The sequence below is a fragment of the Equus asinus genome, chromosome 3 (genome assembly GCF_041296235.1).
Source record: "Equus asinus isolate D_3611 breed Donkey chromosome 3, EquAss-T2T_v2, whole genome shotgun sequence".
Classification (NCBI taxonomy): Eukaryota; Metazoa; Chordata; class Mammalia; order Perissodactyla; family Equidae; genus Equus; species Equus asinus.
In genome coordinates, this window is record NC_091792.1 from 61,307,281 (window position 1) to 61,320,830 (window position 13,550).

Consider the following 13,550-nt stretch of genomic DNA (forward strand, 5'->3'; position numbering starts at 1 on the left):
GGGAGGGTAGGGCTGGGGAGCTGCGGGCGCCGTGCGATTGGGGGGCTCGCCCGGAAGTGACGCCAACTACCCGGAAGCGGAGGGGGTTCCCTGGCCCACTCCCCCCTCGTTCGTTTGCTCCCCCGCTTCCTCCCCGCCCCCCTTCCTCTCCATTCGTTTCCCCCCCTCCCCGTTCCCTGCCTTCTTCCCCCCCCCGTCCCTCCCCCCCAACCTCCGGAGCTGGGAAGAGAGTCAAGATGGCGGCGAAATCCGATGGCGGTGGCGTGGGGGTGGGCTTCGCCCAGCTGCACAACCTGGACGAGGCGGTGGGCAGTGGCGGCGAGGAGGACGGGGAGCCCGGGGGAGGCGGCTGCGGCGGCGGCGGCGGCGGCGGCGGCGGCGACGAGCCCGGCGAGAGCAGCTCGCTGCACATCTGCCACTGCTGCAACACCTCCTCGTGCTACTGGGGCTGCCGCTCCGCCTGCCTGCGCTCCCTCCTGGGCAAGAAGCCGCGCCGCAGCGCCGCCGCCGCCGCCGACGGGGGGGACCAGCCGCTGCAGCCGCCCGCGGCCGCCGACGCCGACCGCTACCCGACGCCCTCGGCCGCGCCGCCGCAGGTGGAGCGGCCGTGGCTCGACTGCCTGTGGATCGTGCTGGCGCTGCTGGTCTTCTTCGGGGACGTGGGCACCGACCTGTGGCTGGCCCTCGACTACTACCGCAAGGGGGACTACGGCTACTTCGGGCTGACCCTCTTCTTCGTGCTGGTGCCGTCGCTGCTGGTGCAGAGCCTGAGCTTCCGCTGGTTCGTGCAGGACTACACGGGCGGCGGGCTGGGCGCCGTGGAGGGGCTCAGCAGCCGGGGTCCCCCCATGATGGGGGCCGGCTACGGCCGCGGCGGCCCTGCGACGCCAGGGGCGCAGCGCCTGTGCCGCCTCTCCGTGTGGATCTGGCAGACGGTCATCCACCTGCTGCAGATGGGGCAGGTGTGGAGGTAAGAGCACTGCGGGGGTGGGGGCGGGGGCCGGGCCGGCGGCCCTGCGGAGGGCCCCGCGGGCGAGCTGGAGCCCTCCGGAGCGCGCTCCGCCCTCGAGGTGACTCGTCGGTGGGCCCCTCGGCCCGGCCTGGCTCGGGGTCTGGAAGGAGGGGTTTGCCGCGCACTTCCCGGGCGTCTCCGAAAGACCATCGTTTGATCTGGATCCCTGGCCACGCCTTTTGGCCCAGGGACGCCCAAGTCCCGCTGTTGGTCTCTCTTCATCCCTGGTTCGCACTTAGCGGAGCCCCTGCCTCATCCCTTCCCTCCTCTCCATCTCTGTAGACCTCTATTCCCGTTGTCCCTTGCCCCTGTAACCCAAGGTAACAGCCGCTGGCGCCTTTCTTCTGCACCCCTTCTCGCCTCCTGGGGGGAACCTTCCTCCTTCTAGCCGGTTTGCACTCGGTTTTGTCCCCCGGTGAGACAGCTTCCCCTCTCCCCCGTCTTCTCTCCGCAGTGGCCTGTTTGGGGCCCTGTGCAAAAATCCTCGCTGCCTCTCCTTTGAGCACTCCTTTATTCCACGCCCCCTCCCCCCTTCCTGCAACCCCATCCCCTCAAATGACCAAAACGCTGCCCTCCTTGAAGGCAAATGACTTTTTTTGCTGGATTAGACGTGCCCTTTGCTCAGTGGCAGGTAAAATTGTGTAGTCTGTGTTGGGTGTAAGCGTTTGTTTTTAACTCTCACCTCCAGAAGATCAGTTAGCCACCTGGGCACCTGTTCTGGTGGAACGTTTTTCCTGGTGTCCAGGCCAGTGCGTAGGTGGTTTACGTTTACAAAGACCCGAGCTTGGCCCTGCGGCCCTTTCCCCTTTGTAAATTTCCCGGGTGCCAGGTGAATCCCGCAAAAACCACTTGCAGACGTTCTTTTTGCCACCAGCCTTAACTGGCTAAACTAAGGAAATGAGCCCGTTAAATCCTTGGTAAATCTTGCCCTCCAACTTAAATCAGCTTGAGTGTATTGTGGAAACAGTGAGTTGTAGGCAAGAGCGTTTGCGAGAGAAAAAAAATCTTACTGAAGATAAATTACACGGAGCTCTTCAGGTCGCCTGCTCCTGTGAGAAGACATTTTGCCTAGACTGCTCCGACTCCTGTCTAGTAGGAGACTTTAGCTGCTGGGTGTTTCGGTTAACTGAAATAAAGTTCATTGTCTTTGAATTGTTTGTCCAGATCTCTTTTCAGAATTGTAAATAAAAACGTTTCAGAAAGGATGGGATTGAATTGTCAGATCATGAAAGTGAATTCCAGAACTTTGTCCTGGAGAATTTACATGCACATTCAGGAAGGGGGCCATGTGATTGTTTCTTGATGTTTGGGTCCTGCCAGGCTTGTTTACTGGTGTTCCCAGCTTGAGCCAAGCAGCCTTTTTTCTAGCTGTATTTGTCTGCAGATAATTTGTTTCCTGCTGATAAGTTTCTAAGAAGAGGGGGCGTAAAGTAGAAAAGAATGGAAATTGATTAACTTTTAGCTATTAGGAGCTTAGCTTTGGGTGAAGTAGAAGTTTGAAATATGTTTTGAATTTGAAATCTAGATCTAAAAACACTGCTCAGCATCCAAATCCATACAAATCAAAGGTAGTGTGTTTGATATTGGGGATACTTTTTTTGGTTTCTTGTAGGTTGGCAAGATGCAAAGGCATGAAGCCGGGAGAGGGACAAAAAATATGGGGAAGAGAGAGATTTTGAAATTCTAGTAAAATTTCACAGCATGTATCTAATAACTAGGTCTCTCCTGAAGAAGCCTGTCTTTCTGTATCTTAGTCTCCTCAGTGTGGGCAACCCTAAGTTTGGTGTCAGGTTAAGATTCCTAGGAGAATTGTCTCTAATGTAATCCATCCTAGATATTTATTAGTAGTAAGCTTTTGGGACCTAATGAAATTGGAGTTCAGTTTCACAAATTCTTTTAGGCAGACTAATTTTCCTCCACTGACTTAAACCTTAATTCTGTTTGGGCAAAGCAGAAGTCCAGATTTTGGGACAAACTAAAAAGTACATTTTAAGTGTAAATTTAGTTTTTATAGTTGTTTAAAATACGGTAGTATATTATTTTTCCAGATTTCCATTGAACTTTCAAGGTCTGCAGTGGTATATATATATTTTTAAAAGATGTCTGTGACTTTGTTATGTCTAAATTATTTTAGTCTTTTTTTCAAGATTAGAATATATGTGTAAATGTTTCATAAAGTTAAGGTATTAAAAGACATGCTAATTCAGCTAAGTTATTTATTACAACATGGTTGTACTTCAAAAGAAATATTTACTGAGGAAGGATTTTATCTTTTTATTTTAATTTTTTTCATTAATCTGGTTTTGCTTGAAATACTCCAGGAACAGGGTCTGCTCTTCAGCACCTGCTAGGCATGGGGCTTGCGAGGAAATCATTCATATGGAAAAGCTCTGGAGAAAGGTTTTTATTCTTGTTTTAATCTGTTGGCAAAAAATTTCTTGTCTAAGTGTATGAACATACATCATCTCAGTTTTTACTGTGCTGATCTTTTGGGGTTACAGTTTTTCCCTTAATCATATTTGCTACTAAAATTTTGCTATTTCACGGGGTCACGTGACATAAAGGTTAAGGTCTAGGAATTATATCATTGATTGGGGCCACATTTCTAAGAAAAGATGTCAGTGAAGTTGTACATTGTCAAAACTGATTCCATTAAACCGTGAAGACCTGTCTTTTCATGTGCCTTTTTTTTTTTAAAGTGTAAATGATTTGACTCTTGCTTGGACAGAGCACAGTGCTTATTTAAGAAAATGTAGTTGCTTTGATAGTAGAGTGGTAAACTTCTGTGTGTGCTGCCTTTCCTGTCAAGATGCAAAATACTTGACATCTCTTTCACCAAATGCCTAAAGAATGTTGAAAATATTTGTGGTGGGGCCCGAATTAGAGCACGGAAGAGTAGTTGTCTGTAGGATGATGTGGTTTCATGCACCTCCTTTGAGGAACACTGGTGTGTGATTAAGGTCTATTTAATGCCTGCTTTACCCTCACTAATTACTTAACACAAACTCACTGTGTAGCTTTACCTGCGCTATCTTTCAAGCGCCTTTCCCAGGGATGGCAGTCATACCAGGAATATGAGTCACACTGGGCTTCAGTTGAGTACAATGTGTTGTTATGAGAAAGTGAGATCATTTTCTAGGAGGCTTAGACCTTAGGAACATTTTGATTTAGTTTGCTTATTGCATTGTTGTATGTAAGTTTCCCTTCCGTGTGTTGGCCTATGTTTGCTTTTGCGTTTCTTCTAGAAAGTGCTTAGTGTGTTGGCAGTTCTCTGCAGTCATGAAGCAATAGTTCTTCGACTAAAATTTCACCTAATGTCATGATGTCACAGCCAAATCATTAATCACCCTTTTATTTACTTTTATGGGTGTGTTTGCAGCCCTCTATTTTATAGAGTGAAAGAGGAATTTACTCAGAATCTTAGTAGTATTTGCCATTTTTAAAGTGAATGTCAGCTGTTCTTTCTCTTGGGAGAGGGCATGGTGTGGAGGGTTGCCTCCAAGGGAGAAAAAAAGAAAATGGTGTTTCACATATCATCATGGCACTGTCAGTCTGTGAGCAGTCTGAAGCTTTGTTTTAGCGTTTTTTCTGTTTCAAGACTGCGGTATAATATAGGGGCACAGCTCTGTGTATCATCAGCAGCAAAGGTTGTTGGGCTGGTGAAGACGCTTTTTTAAAATTCCTCCCTCTGCATCCCTCCCTCCCTCTTCGTATGTAGGCATACTTGGTCTATTATAGGGCTTTGTTCTTGTTGAATATTTTAGAATAGTGACACTTAACTCTGGCTGAGAAGAGAACCTACTTCAGCTTGGGGGAAAAAAAAAGAAATGGCCGAGTGTCGCTGGGCTTGCTGAGGAAGAATCCCAGGGTGGGACCCAAGCAGTCTTATTTTTAGAAGCTCCACAAGTGATCAGATGGGCAGCCAGGCTTGAGAAACACTTTTAGAATTGGCTTTCAGGCTTATTCCATTTGGAGATTGTTATTGGATTTGTGTTCTTAATAAATATGATGGAACAGTTGGGAATGGAATGATTTGGTACTAGGAAGTTTGGTTCTTGGACAACATCATGACAAAATGACTTTAACTTGGAAGCACGAGTGTCTAACAGTACTTGGAGCTGTCTCAAGTGTATGCACTTATGGTACTCTGTTTTCTTCTGTGAGCCCAAATATGGATCTTACTGTTTTAGAATTCTTAAGAATTCTCAAAGGATTCCTAAATTCAAAGCAGTCTTCAATAAATGTAGCCCACTTCTTTGCCTTTTATGTGATCCAGATAGTACTTTTATCGTGTTGCATGTAAAAGAGATATTCATTTTAATTTTGAAATGATTCTCTTAGGTAGGCTCGAGGTAAACATAACTGAGATTAAAGAGGTGTTGGACTAAGTGGTCTGTAACGTCCTTCTAGCTCTAAGATTTGGTGATTTAAGAATGGAAATGTTACCTTACAAATAAGGAAATTCATTTGGTCTGTGGCTAGGGTACCAGTCACAGTCACATTAAAAGGTTATATGTGTGTGTGGAGGGGTGGTCTTTATATATCTGCTTGTTAGTGGGTGGAAATCTCAATATTGTAAAATAGCATTTTTTAAATTTTATCCATAAATTTAATGGAATCATGCTTCAAAAGGAACTGATTGGGACTTTTTGAAGGGAGACTTGAGAAAAATTGATCTGAGAAAAGTAAATGTGTTTGAATAGTCAAAAAAACCTTGAAAAAAGAAGCTCTTGAGTCTTACCCTATCAAAAGTGGATTGCTATAAATTGTCAATAATTAGAACAGTGTGTGGCAGGCGGAGGAATGGAGAAAATAAGTAGTGAAGCAGAAGAGAGAGTGAAATAAATTGACAGGTTTGTGGGAGTTTAGTAGTTAGTAAAGCATTTCGGATCAGTGAATGGAAAAAGGATTATTTAACATGATATTGAGGCAGTTGACTACCCACTTGGGGGGAAAATTGATGTCTACCCTATATAAACAAAAATTCTAAAAGAATTAAAGATGTAAACATAAAATATTAAACTGTAAAAACACTAGAAGAAAATGTGGGATAATAATTTTATAATCTTGCAGTAGACAAGACCCTTTGATATCCTCAAGGAAAAAAAGGACAAGTTGAACAATATAAAGTTGTCTCATCTAGTTATCTGCTTCCCCCTCCCTCCACCTGAATAGTCATAGAAATCCAAGATTAGCTGTGAGGACAGCAGAGTTACGTTTAGACAAAGAGCTCCTTCCTAAAGGAGAGTGACTATGAAGAGAGCATCTCTGAAGGTTATTTCTCATTTTTGAGTGAAGCGAAACAGTAAAAACTTGGCATTTATGGTGAATTTTCAAGGGAAGGTGATGAAAAAATGGCATACTTTGAGTAAAATTGCAACTGGTGATGAAGGATAGTATTTACAGAATGATCCAGAAACAAAACATCAAAATCTGTATTACAGAAGTCTAGCATTCTGACAATCTACTAGGCTCGTCAGAAATCACCAGCAGTTCATTTCTGTCTTTTAACATCCTTCGCTTTATTTTGCAAACTTTATCCGGGAGGTCAATTAGTTAGGCTTCTGTAATGGATAAATTCTGGCTTGTTGGAAAGGTTCTGTGGGATGTAAAAAGAAACAAACTGTCTTAAATGTTTCCTTTCCGCGTGGGCTGGTTTGCTTTACAGCATGCTCTCTGCAAACTGTAGTTTACTCCCTGTGGTGTTCTGTTTACTTGCTTTCTCTAGTCAGAAATTCTGAATTTCTTATTTGGCTCTGAAAGAGTCAAAAAAAATTTTTTTAAATCTTGAAAACATAGCCTCATTTAAAACTAAATTTGTGTAGTGACTTTTGACTGTTGCCTAAAGATAACCCACTGTTTACCACTCTTTAGAGATATGGTGTAAAGGGAACGTTTGACTTAAGAAATCAACGTTTCTCATTCTGCAAGTTACAAAAAATCTCTGGCCTCAGTTTCCTCATATTTATCAAATAAGCAGTTAAATTGGTTGATCTTTAAGGTCACTTCCATTTTAAAAAGTCTACTATTCTATAGGTATTAGCTCTCGGAAGTTTTAAAGAAGGAGTTTCAGACTCTAGTTTGAACAACTAAAAAGTTTAAAAATGTGTAAGTTTCCCAGGAACTGTCTTGTGTTGTTTTGACTTGTTATTAAACAAATTCTTCTTATTTTTTGTCATTTTGCTGCCTGTAGAGGCATTTTATATATCTCTTTAGTTAATGTTAAAATTTATAGCAGATTAGACTTCCTGAGAAACTAGTTATGCTGGTTTATTAGCTAATTTTGTGAATTTGCTATTTCAGCTAAAATTAAAGCATTTTAAAGTGCTCATTCATCTGTTTTAAAGTTTTTGCTGTTAGAATAAGCTAAAGCAATGTATATATCTCAGGTATTTTGGAGATTTTTCTGAATTGTTTACCAAGATTAATTTCTTTATTGGGGAAAAAAACCTCAAAATCACCTACTGCAATTTATTGTTTGATATGTATTCTCTAACTTTGAAAAGTTAGTGTTTTCATTGCATCTTATATATCCTGGACACATGAAGAAGTTGAGGAAAACTCCAAATCCTTGGCTTGGGAAGCCTGCCAATGAACTAGAGCTGGAAGGGAGGTAAGAACCCAGGCCCTTCCAGACAGCCGACGCGCCACTTTCTCTCTCCAGCTGTGTTTCCTAGAGTGGCCAGAGAACCTCCTGGATTAGGATGGGCCTGGGGCCTGTTAAAATGCAGATTTGTGCGCCTGCTACAGGCTTAAGGACTCAGAGCCTCAGGGAGTTGGGTCAAGGAATGTGTACTTTGCTTAGCCTTTATTATGAAAACTTTTAAGCTTACAGAGAAGTAGAAAGAGCAGTGTGTTGAGCACCTGTCACCATCTACCTTGCTTCAGTAATTGACATAGATAGCTTTATCTGTATGTGTGTTTCACATATATCCTGAGGTTATACCTTTCCATACTTCACCTCAAGTACTGAAAAATTGGAATACTTCTGCATAGCTGTAATACCGTTATTCCATCTAAGAAAATTAACAGTAGCTCTGTAATTATTTCATAATTGTATAGAATCAGCTAATAGCTGCTTCATATTCAAATTTTCCCATTTGTCCCCAACAGTGTCTTTCATAGGTTTCCCCTGCTCCAAACAGGGATTTAATCAAAATTCATGCATTGCTTTTATGTTTCTTTAACTCTAGAACAGTTCTCTTACATTTTTTTTCTTGTGGCACTAACTTTTGCAGAGTCTGGGCCAGTTCTTTTGTCTGTTCCACGTTTTGGACTGCCTAATTGTTTCCTCCAAGTGTCGTGTGCCCTCTGTATTCTGGGCAAACTTTAAGGTGCATCTAGGGGCTTCATTATATTCAGGCTACATATTTTTGTCAAAACTACTGCTTCCTAGTTCATATTTGCATTGTATCAACAGGCTCATGGTCCCTGGTTCATCCCACTACTCGTGATGCTCAATTTTCTCTCTTAGTTAAGATTCTCACTGCCAGATTTGTTTTGTGTCAAGGTGCATTTTCCCCTTTGCAATCAGTAGGTAACTGGTGGGATAATGCTTAGGCAAAGTATCAGTGTCTTGTTTCCAGCAAGCTTTTACCTAATAGTTTTAGTGACCAGTGCGAACTCTCGCCTGAATCAATTATGAAGTTGTTGGTGGGAGGTGAGATTTGTATTTTAAACAAGCTCCCTAGTAATTCTTCCTTCTCTAAAGTTTGAGAGCCATCGCTCGACTGGAATCGGGACCTGAGAGTAAAAGGAAAAGACTTCTGTCCTGAAAGAGTTACTATGAATCCAGGCATTGATGGGTTTTCAGTGGATTGTCAGTAGACAGAGTTTAAGTGTCACATGAGTTTGGGAGGAACAGAATTAATGTATGCCTCATGTAACAGCAGTAAAGTGAGGTGGGGGCTAATAGAAGTATACGTAACATGCTAGAATGTATGACTGAGATTAAAGGGGAGTGGAGGAGGCATATAGGAATTACTAAGGAGGAAAGGAAACCATATAGAAAATTCTGTTTTTACAAATATTGTCTCGTTTAAATCTTCATAAATTTTTCGTGTCCATTTTACAGATGAAGAAATGGGTTTAGAGAGGTTAGAGCAGTCTGATAAGTCACTGGTGACTGGTGGAGGAAGGTTTTGAAGCCAGAGCTCACTGATGACAAATATGTGGTTTTCTACATCAGACTTCTCTTGTGGCGACCAGGGGACTCGCCTCACTAATTATTTTGCTTTACTTTGGGACTTTGCAGTTTTGGCTTACTGAGAGTTGAGGAATGGTATTCTTGAACCACTAGGACCTCTTGATGTGCAAGCTGAGGTTCTTTGAGACCTCTGATTGCTAGTCAAATGTGTTAAACTCTGCAGAGCATAGGTGGGCTTGTGACTCTTTGAGTTGATTGTAACTGCTAGTGTGATTCAAACAGCTGAGTAGCACCACTGAGTCTGTATCCTTTGGAAATTACTTTTAGTACTTCACCCAGTCTCTTTCTCAGGGTAGATATACCTTCCCACCCTGTGACTTCCACATTACAGGAAAGAATATCTAGGGTTGACAGTGCCCTCTTGTTCGCTCTTTACTCCTGCAGGTCCCACCTAAATGCTGCACCCAAATGTTGCTTTTCTGTTGACCTGATGGAAACACCGAAAGCAGTGTCTCTTTCCTTAAGGTTACAAAGCATTTGTTTCCAAAACGGTGTGTGCGTCAGAATCACCGCGGAGTCAGATATTTGGCTTCCACAAGAGATTATGACCCAGTAGGTTTGGGATGGGCCTTAGATCTATATATTTTAAAAGCCTTAGTTTTCAGCAAGTTCCCCAAGCAGTGCACAGACAGGGATGAGAACCGCGGTTGTATAGCTCATTTCTACCAGCATTTACAGTGATAGTTCTCAAGGAGAAGGCATTTATATTCGAATCACTTGGAATTGTTTTTGTAAACTTAAGCAGTAGGCGTATCAGATGTAGAGGAGTGGAATGTGTGAAGGAAGCTGTGACGACGATTTTCATGGAGCATCCGTATTTTAACTTTGATCGGGCCTTACTCTTAGCTGGAGTGGGTTGGCTAAGGTATGTTAATCAAATAGTAGCTCTGTTTGCCTACATTTGCCACAGCTATACTATGGCATGTGGCTTGCCGTATACTGTACTTAAGATTTAGAATACTGTAAAGACATTTAGCATTAAAACTGTGTGGCATATAATTGAATATGCCTTTGATTCAGAAGCTTCTTTGGAAGTTTGAAGTACTTCAAGGTCATTATTAATACGAATTATCACCACTGTGTTCCAGAAGTGCCAGGTTAGAGGCATTTTATTGGGAAAATTGATATTCAATCCAGACTGGATTTCATGTGTCAGATTTTCAGAAATGTTATATTTGTTGAAATTGGTGCTAAGGATGGGATTCCTAAAAAGAAACTGGTGAATGCAAGGGGAGAAGTGTACTAGGTATTAAATGGTTGTCATTAGAGTCAGAAATGAAAGGAGCAGAGAAGAAAAATGATTTAACTACATTTTGCTTGATAGGCTCATGGCAGGGAATAGCTAGGGGAGGGCCTAGGAGAGAGGTCATCAGTGTGTTCCTTTACCACTCTGTGTTGGTGAGATATTAGGACAGTGGATCAGCAAGGACACCTGAAATCTACATACACATAATAACATCCTTTTGAGCTCCATCTAGAAATGTTCTGCAGCAGTGGTGGGAAGACCCAAGAACCTTGTAACTGGGAAGCTCAGAGTCAGAAACTCCAGGAGAGTCTGGCAGAGATGGGACACAGGGTGTATGCTCAAGTACAGCGTAGAGCGAGCGGGCTGGATCCTCTGTGATTCTGGATCCAATTGAGCAAAACTCCAAATCTGTCATTTTGCTTGGTCATAAGGAAAGCAGTTTTTGAGTAGTCAACTAAATAGTAGTTATATAGCTCTGTCTATTTAGGATGCTGCCATTTTGCCTTTTGTGAGGCAGTTTTTTCATCAAAGCTGACTCTGAAGGAAAAGATTATGCCTTCCAGTAAAGAAATTATGTATTCAAAGTTTAAGCAATCTCAGATGGTTTTGCTTAGACCAAGGGTGATGGTATGCATGCCTTTGGGTTGGAAAAAGAGAGAAGCTACATAAAGGATTTATAATTCCGCTTGCAGATTAAACAAAAGTTGTCAAGATGAAGGTGAAGTTCAAAGCAGTTACATTGTAAATTTGGGAAAATAGAGAATTAGAATGTGTTTGTAGCATTTGTGAACTGTATTTTTGGTTTCCGCTATTTGATAGGGACCACATAACTTTTAGGTAGTTTCTGAGATGTAGTAGTATAGGATTAAAGGAGCTGGTATTTGTCAGGCACGTTACAAGATTTGAATAGGGCCCTTTGGGGTTGCAGTGTGTCATTTTGCTTATTAGCATTTGCAGTTCGCTATCTCAATTCATGGTACACTTGTATCTACTGTAATGTGATATATGCGTTCCTGTAAAACCTCTCATTCCTCAAAATCATGTACTAAAAACAACAGGGCTATGGAAAAAATAGGATTAAGGCTAGACTGCTTAAAACTATGTAGCTCTAACCAGAGCACTAACGAAAACTGACAATCCGAATAGAAATGCTAGCATGGTGGTATGGGTGACATCTGCACTCGGCATCATCCGCAGATGATTCTCGGCCTTATTTCGTCCTGGGATGAAATATGTAGATTCTTTGATATGTAGATTATTCTTTGATATGTAGATTCTTCTAGGTATTAGCTTCTATGGGAGGGTTTGCCTAGACCTAGTTTCGCCAGAATTAAAGCTGTGATCAGGTATAGACTTCATGTGTGCCCACAGCATCAGTAGGTAGCGGAAAGCATAATGCTGTTGAAGCCACTAAACCAACCGCCACTGCTTGTACCAAAGGAGGTACTTTGGTACGATTCTAATTGTTTTCCTTAACGTCTTCATTTCCAGCCCCCCATGTCTTTCTCATTATTTGTGAAAAAATCTCGTTCTTGATAGCTTCAAAACATTAACATGCTGGGAAGAATGACTCACGAACCAACACTACTTCCCCGTTACACTGTCCTCATTGCCATTTTGCCAGTCGTGTATGAAGGAATCCATGTTGCAGAAGCATGCATTGTGGCGTAACTGACCTTACTTTTGAACCTGTGGTGGTCTCACGATGCAGCTCTTGAAAATGTCAAGGTTCTGTTTGGGGAAGTTCGAGTTTTGGAGACACTACCGTGTTTCAGGGTTAAGTGAAACTTAGTATTCTTCTCGTGCTTTGTTGGCCCTTATATACAATAAAGAAATGAAAGGGCCTGTTCCACCCCGCTTTAAATTTCTGCTTCTGTGACACAGTCATTGGATGGAATGTGATAATGTCTCAATGCCACATCAGCACTTGAACTACATATATGGAGCAGGAATGATTTTAAATTTCATTTCATTTGAAATGTGGTTGTGGTGAGGTTTTAAATTAAAATTCATCTGAGCATACAGTAAACAGAAAAAAGAGCAACAGTAGCCAGTTGTCAAGGAAAAGACTGATGGATAGGATAAACAGAGGCCTTTCAGCAGTCTAAACAATCTGTTTTCATAGGGTTTTTAGTTTTTTGTTAAGGGTGATTGGGAGAACTTGCAAATTAAGTAGAAGTTAGTTAAATGTGAAAGGCAGCAAATATACAACATGTTTGTTAGTGACTATTATGGTTTGTTTCCTCAGTAACTGTAGTAACAAAAATTTTGGTGGCTTAACATAGTAGAAATGTATTGTCCAAGGTGGTCCTGGCTGGTAGTGGCTTTGACATCCTTTAGAGACTGAACGCCAGTGAAAGGAAAGAGTATATGGAGAAAGCATAATTGCTTCTTAAAAGCCCTAACTTGAATGCCACACATCATTTGTGCTGACTTTGGTGGAGACTTGGAAAGAAAGAATTCTGTGCTGAGACCAGGTACCCTTCAGATAAGGGAGGGGTGTGTGTAATGTAAATTACTATTGAGTAAAGTATAAAAGACGCAATTTCTTTTTAAAACTTTGGTTTATGTTTTAATTCAATATTTTAGGATTTGTGAGCAAGGTCAGGCCTCTATCTGATTGTACCCTTTAAAAATGTAAAAACCATTCTTAGCCTGAGGGTCATATGAAAACAGGCCAACCCCTATTTTAATTGGTCAGATAAAACAAGTAACTATTTAAGTTAGCTTTAAAAAATAATAACTAAGTTTAAGTATTTTAAGTATGATCCATACTAAATATACTGAATTAAAACATGGTGAAATAATACAACTAGAGTTTTAAATAGTTTTCTTCAGATGAAATTTCATTGTGGTAAAAATAGCCTTCATAGACTAAATAAAAAGTGTTGCAGCCCCGTATCTAAGCCTTGTCAGTGTTTCAGGTCTTAAAAAAACTGGTTTAGGACAGTTTGGGATCTTGATATGTGACCACAGCTGATGTAACTTTAACAAAATCGTGTCTTGTATACTTGGGCGCTGTTTCCCAAGTAACTACTCCCAAAAGTCACTCCTTGTTTATCATCTGTTAATTGTACAAGCCACCA

General features: G+C 42.0%; 1 protein-coding gene across 1 annotated transcript in view; it reads left to right on the plus strand.

The window, feature by feature from the left end:
• Positions 1-236: 236 nt before the first annotated feature.
• The window catches only part of XKR6 (XK related 6), a 309,875-nt gene continuing 296,561 nt past the window's right edge, over positions 237-13,550 (plus strand). The window contains exon 1 of the mRNA XM_070505102.1: positions 237-970. Coding sequence (XP_070361203.1) covers positions 237-970 — 734 coding nt within the window. The remainder of the gene's footprint in view (positions 971-13,550) is intronic.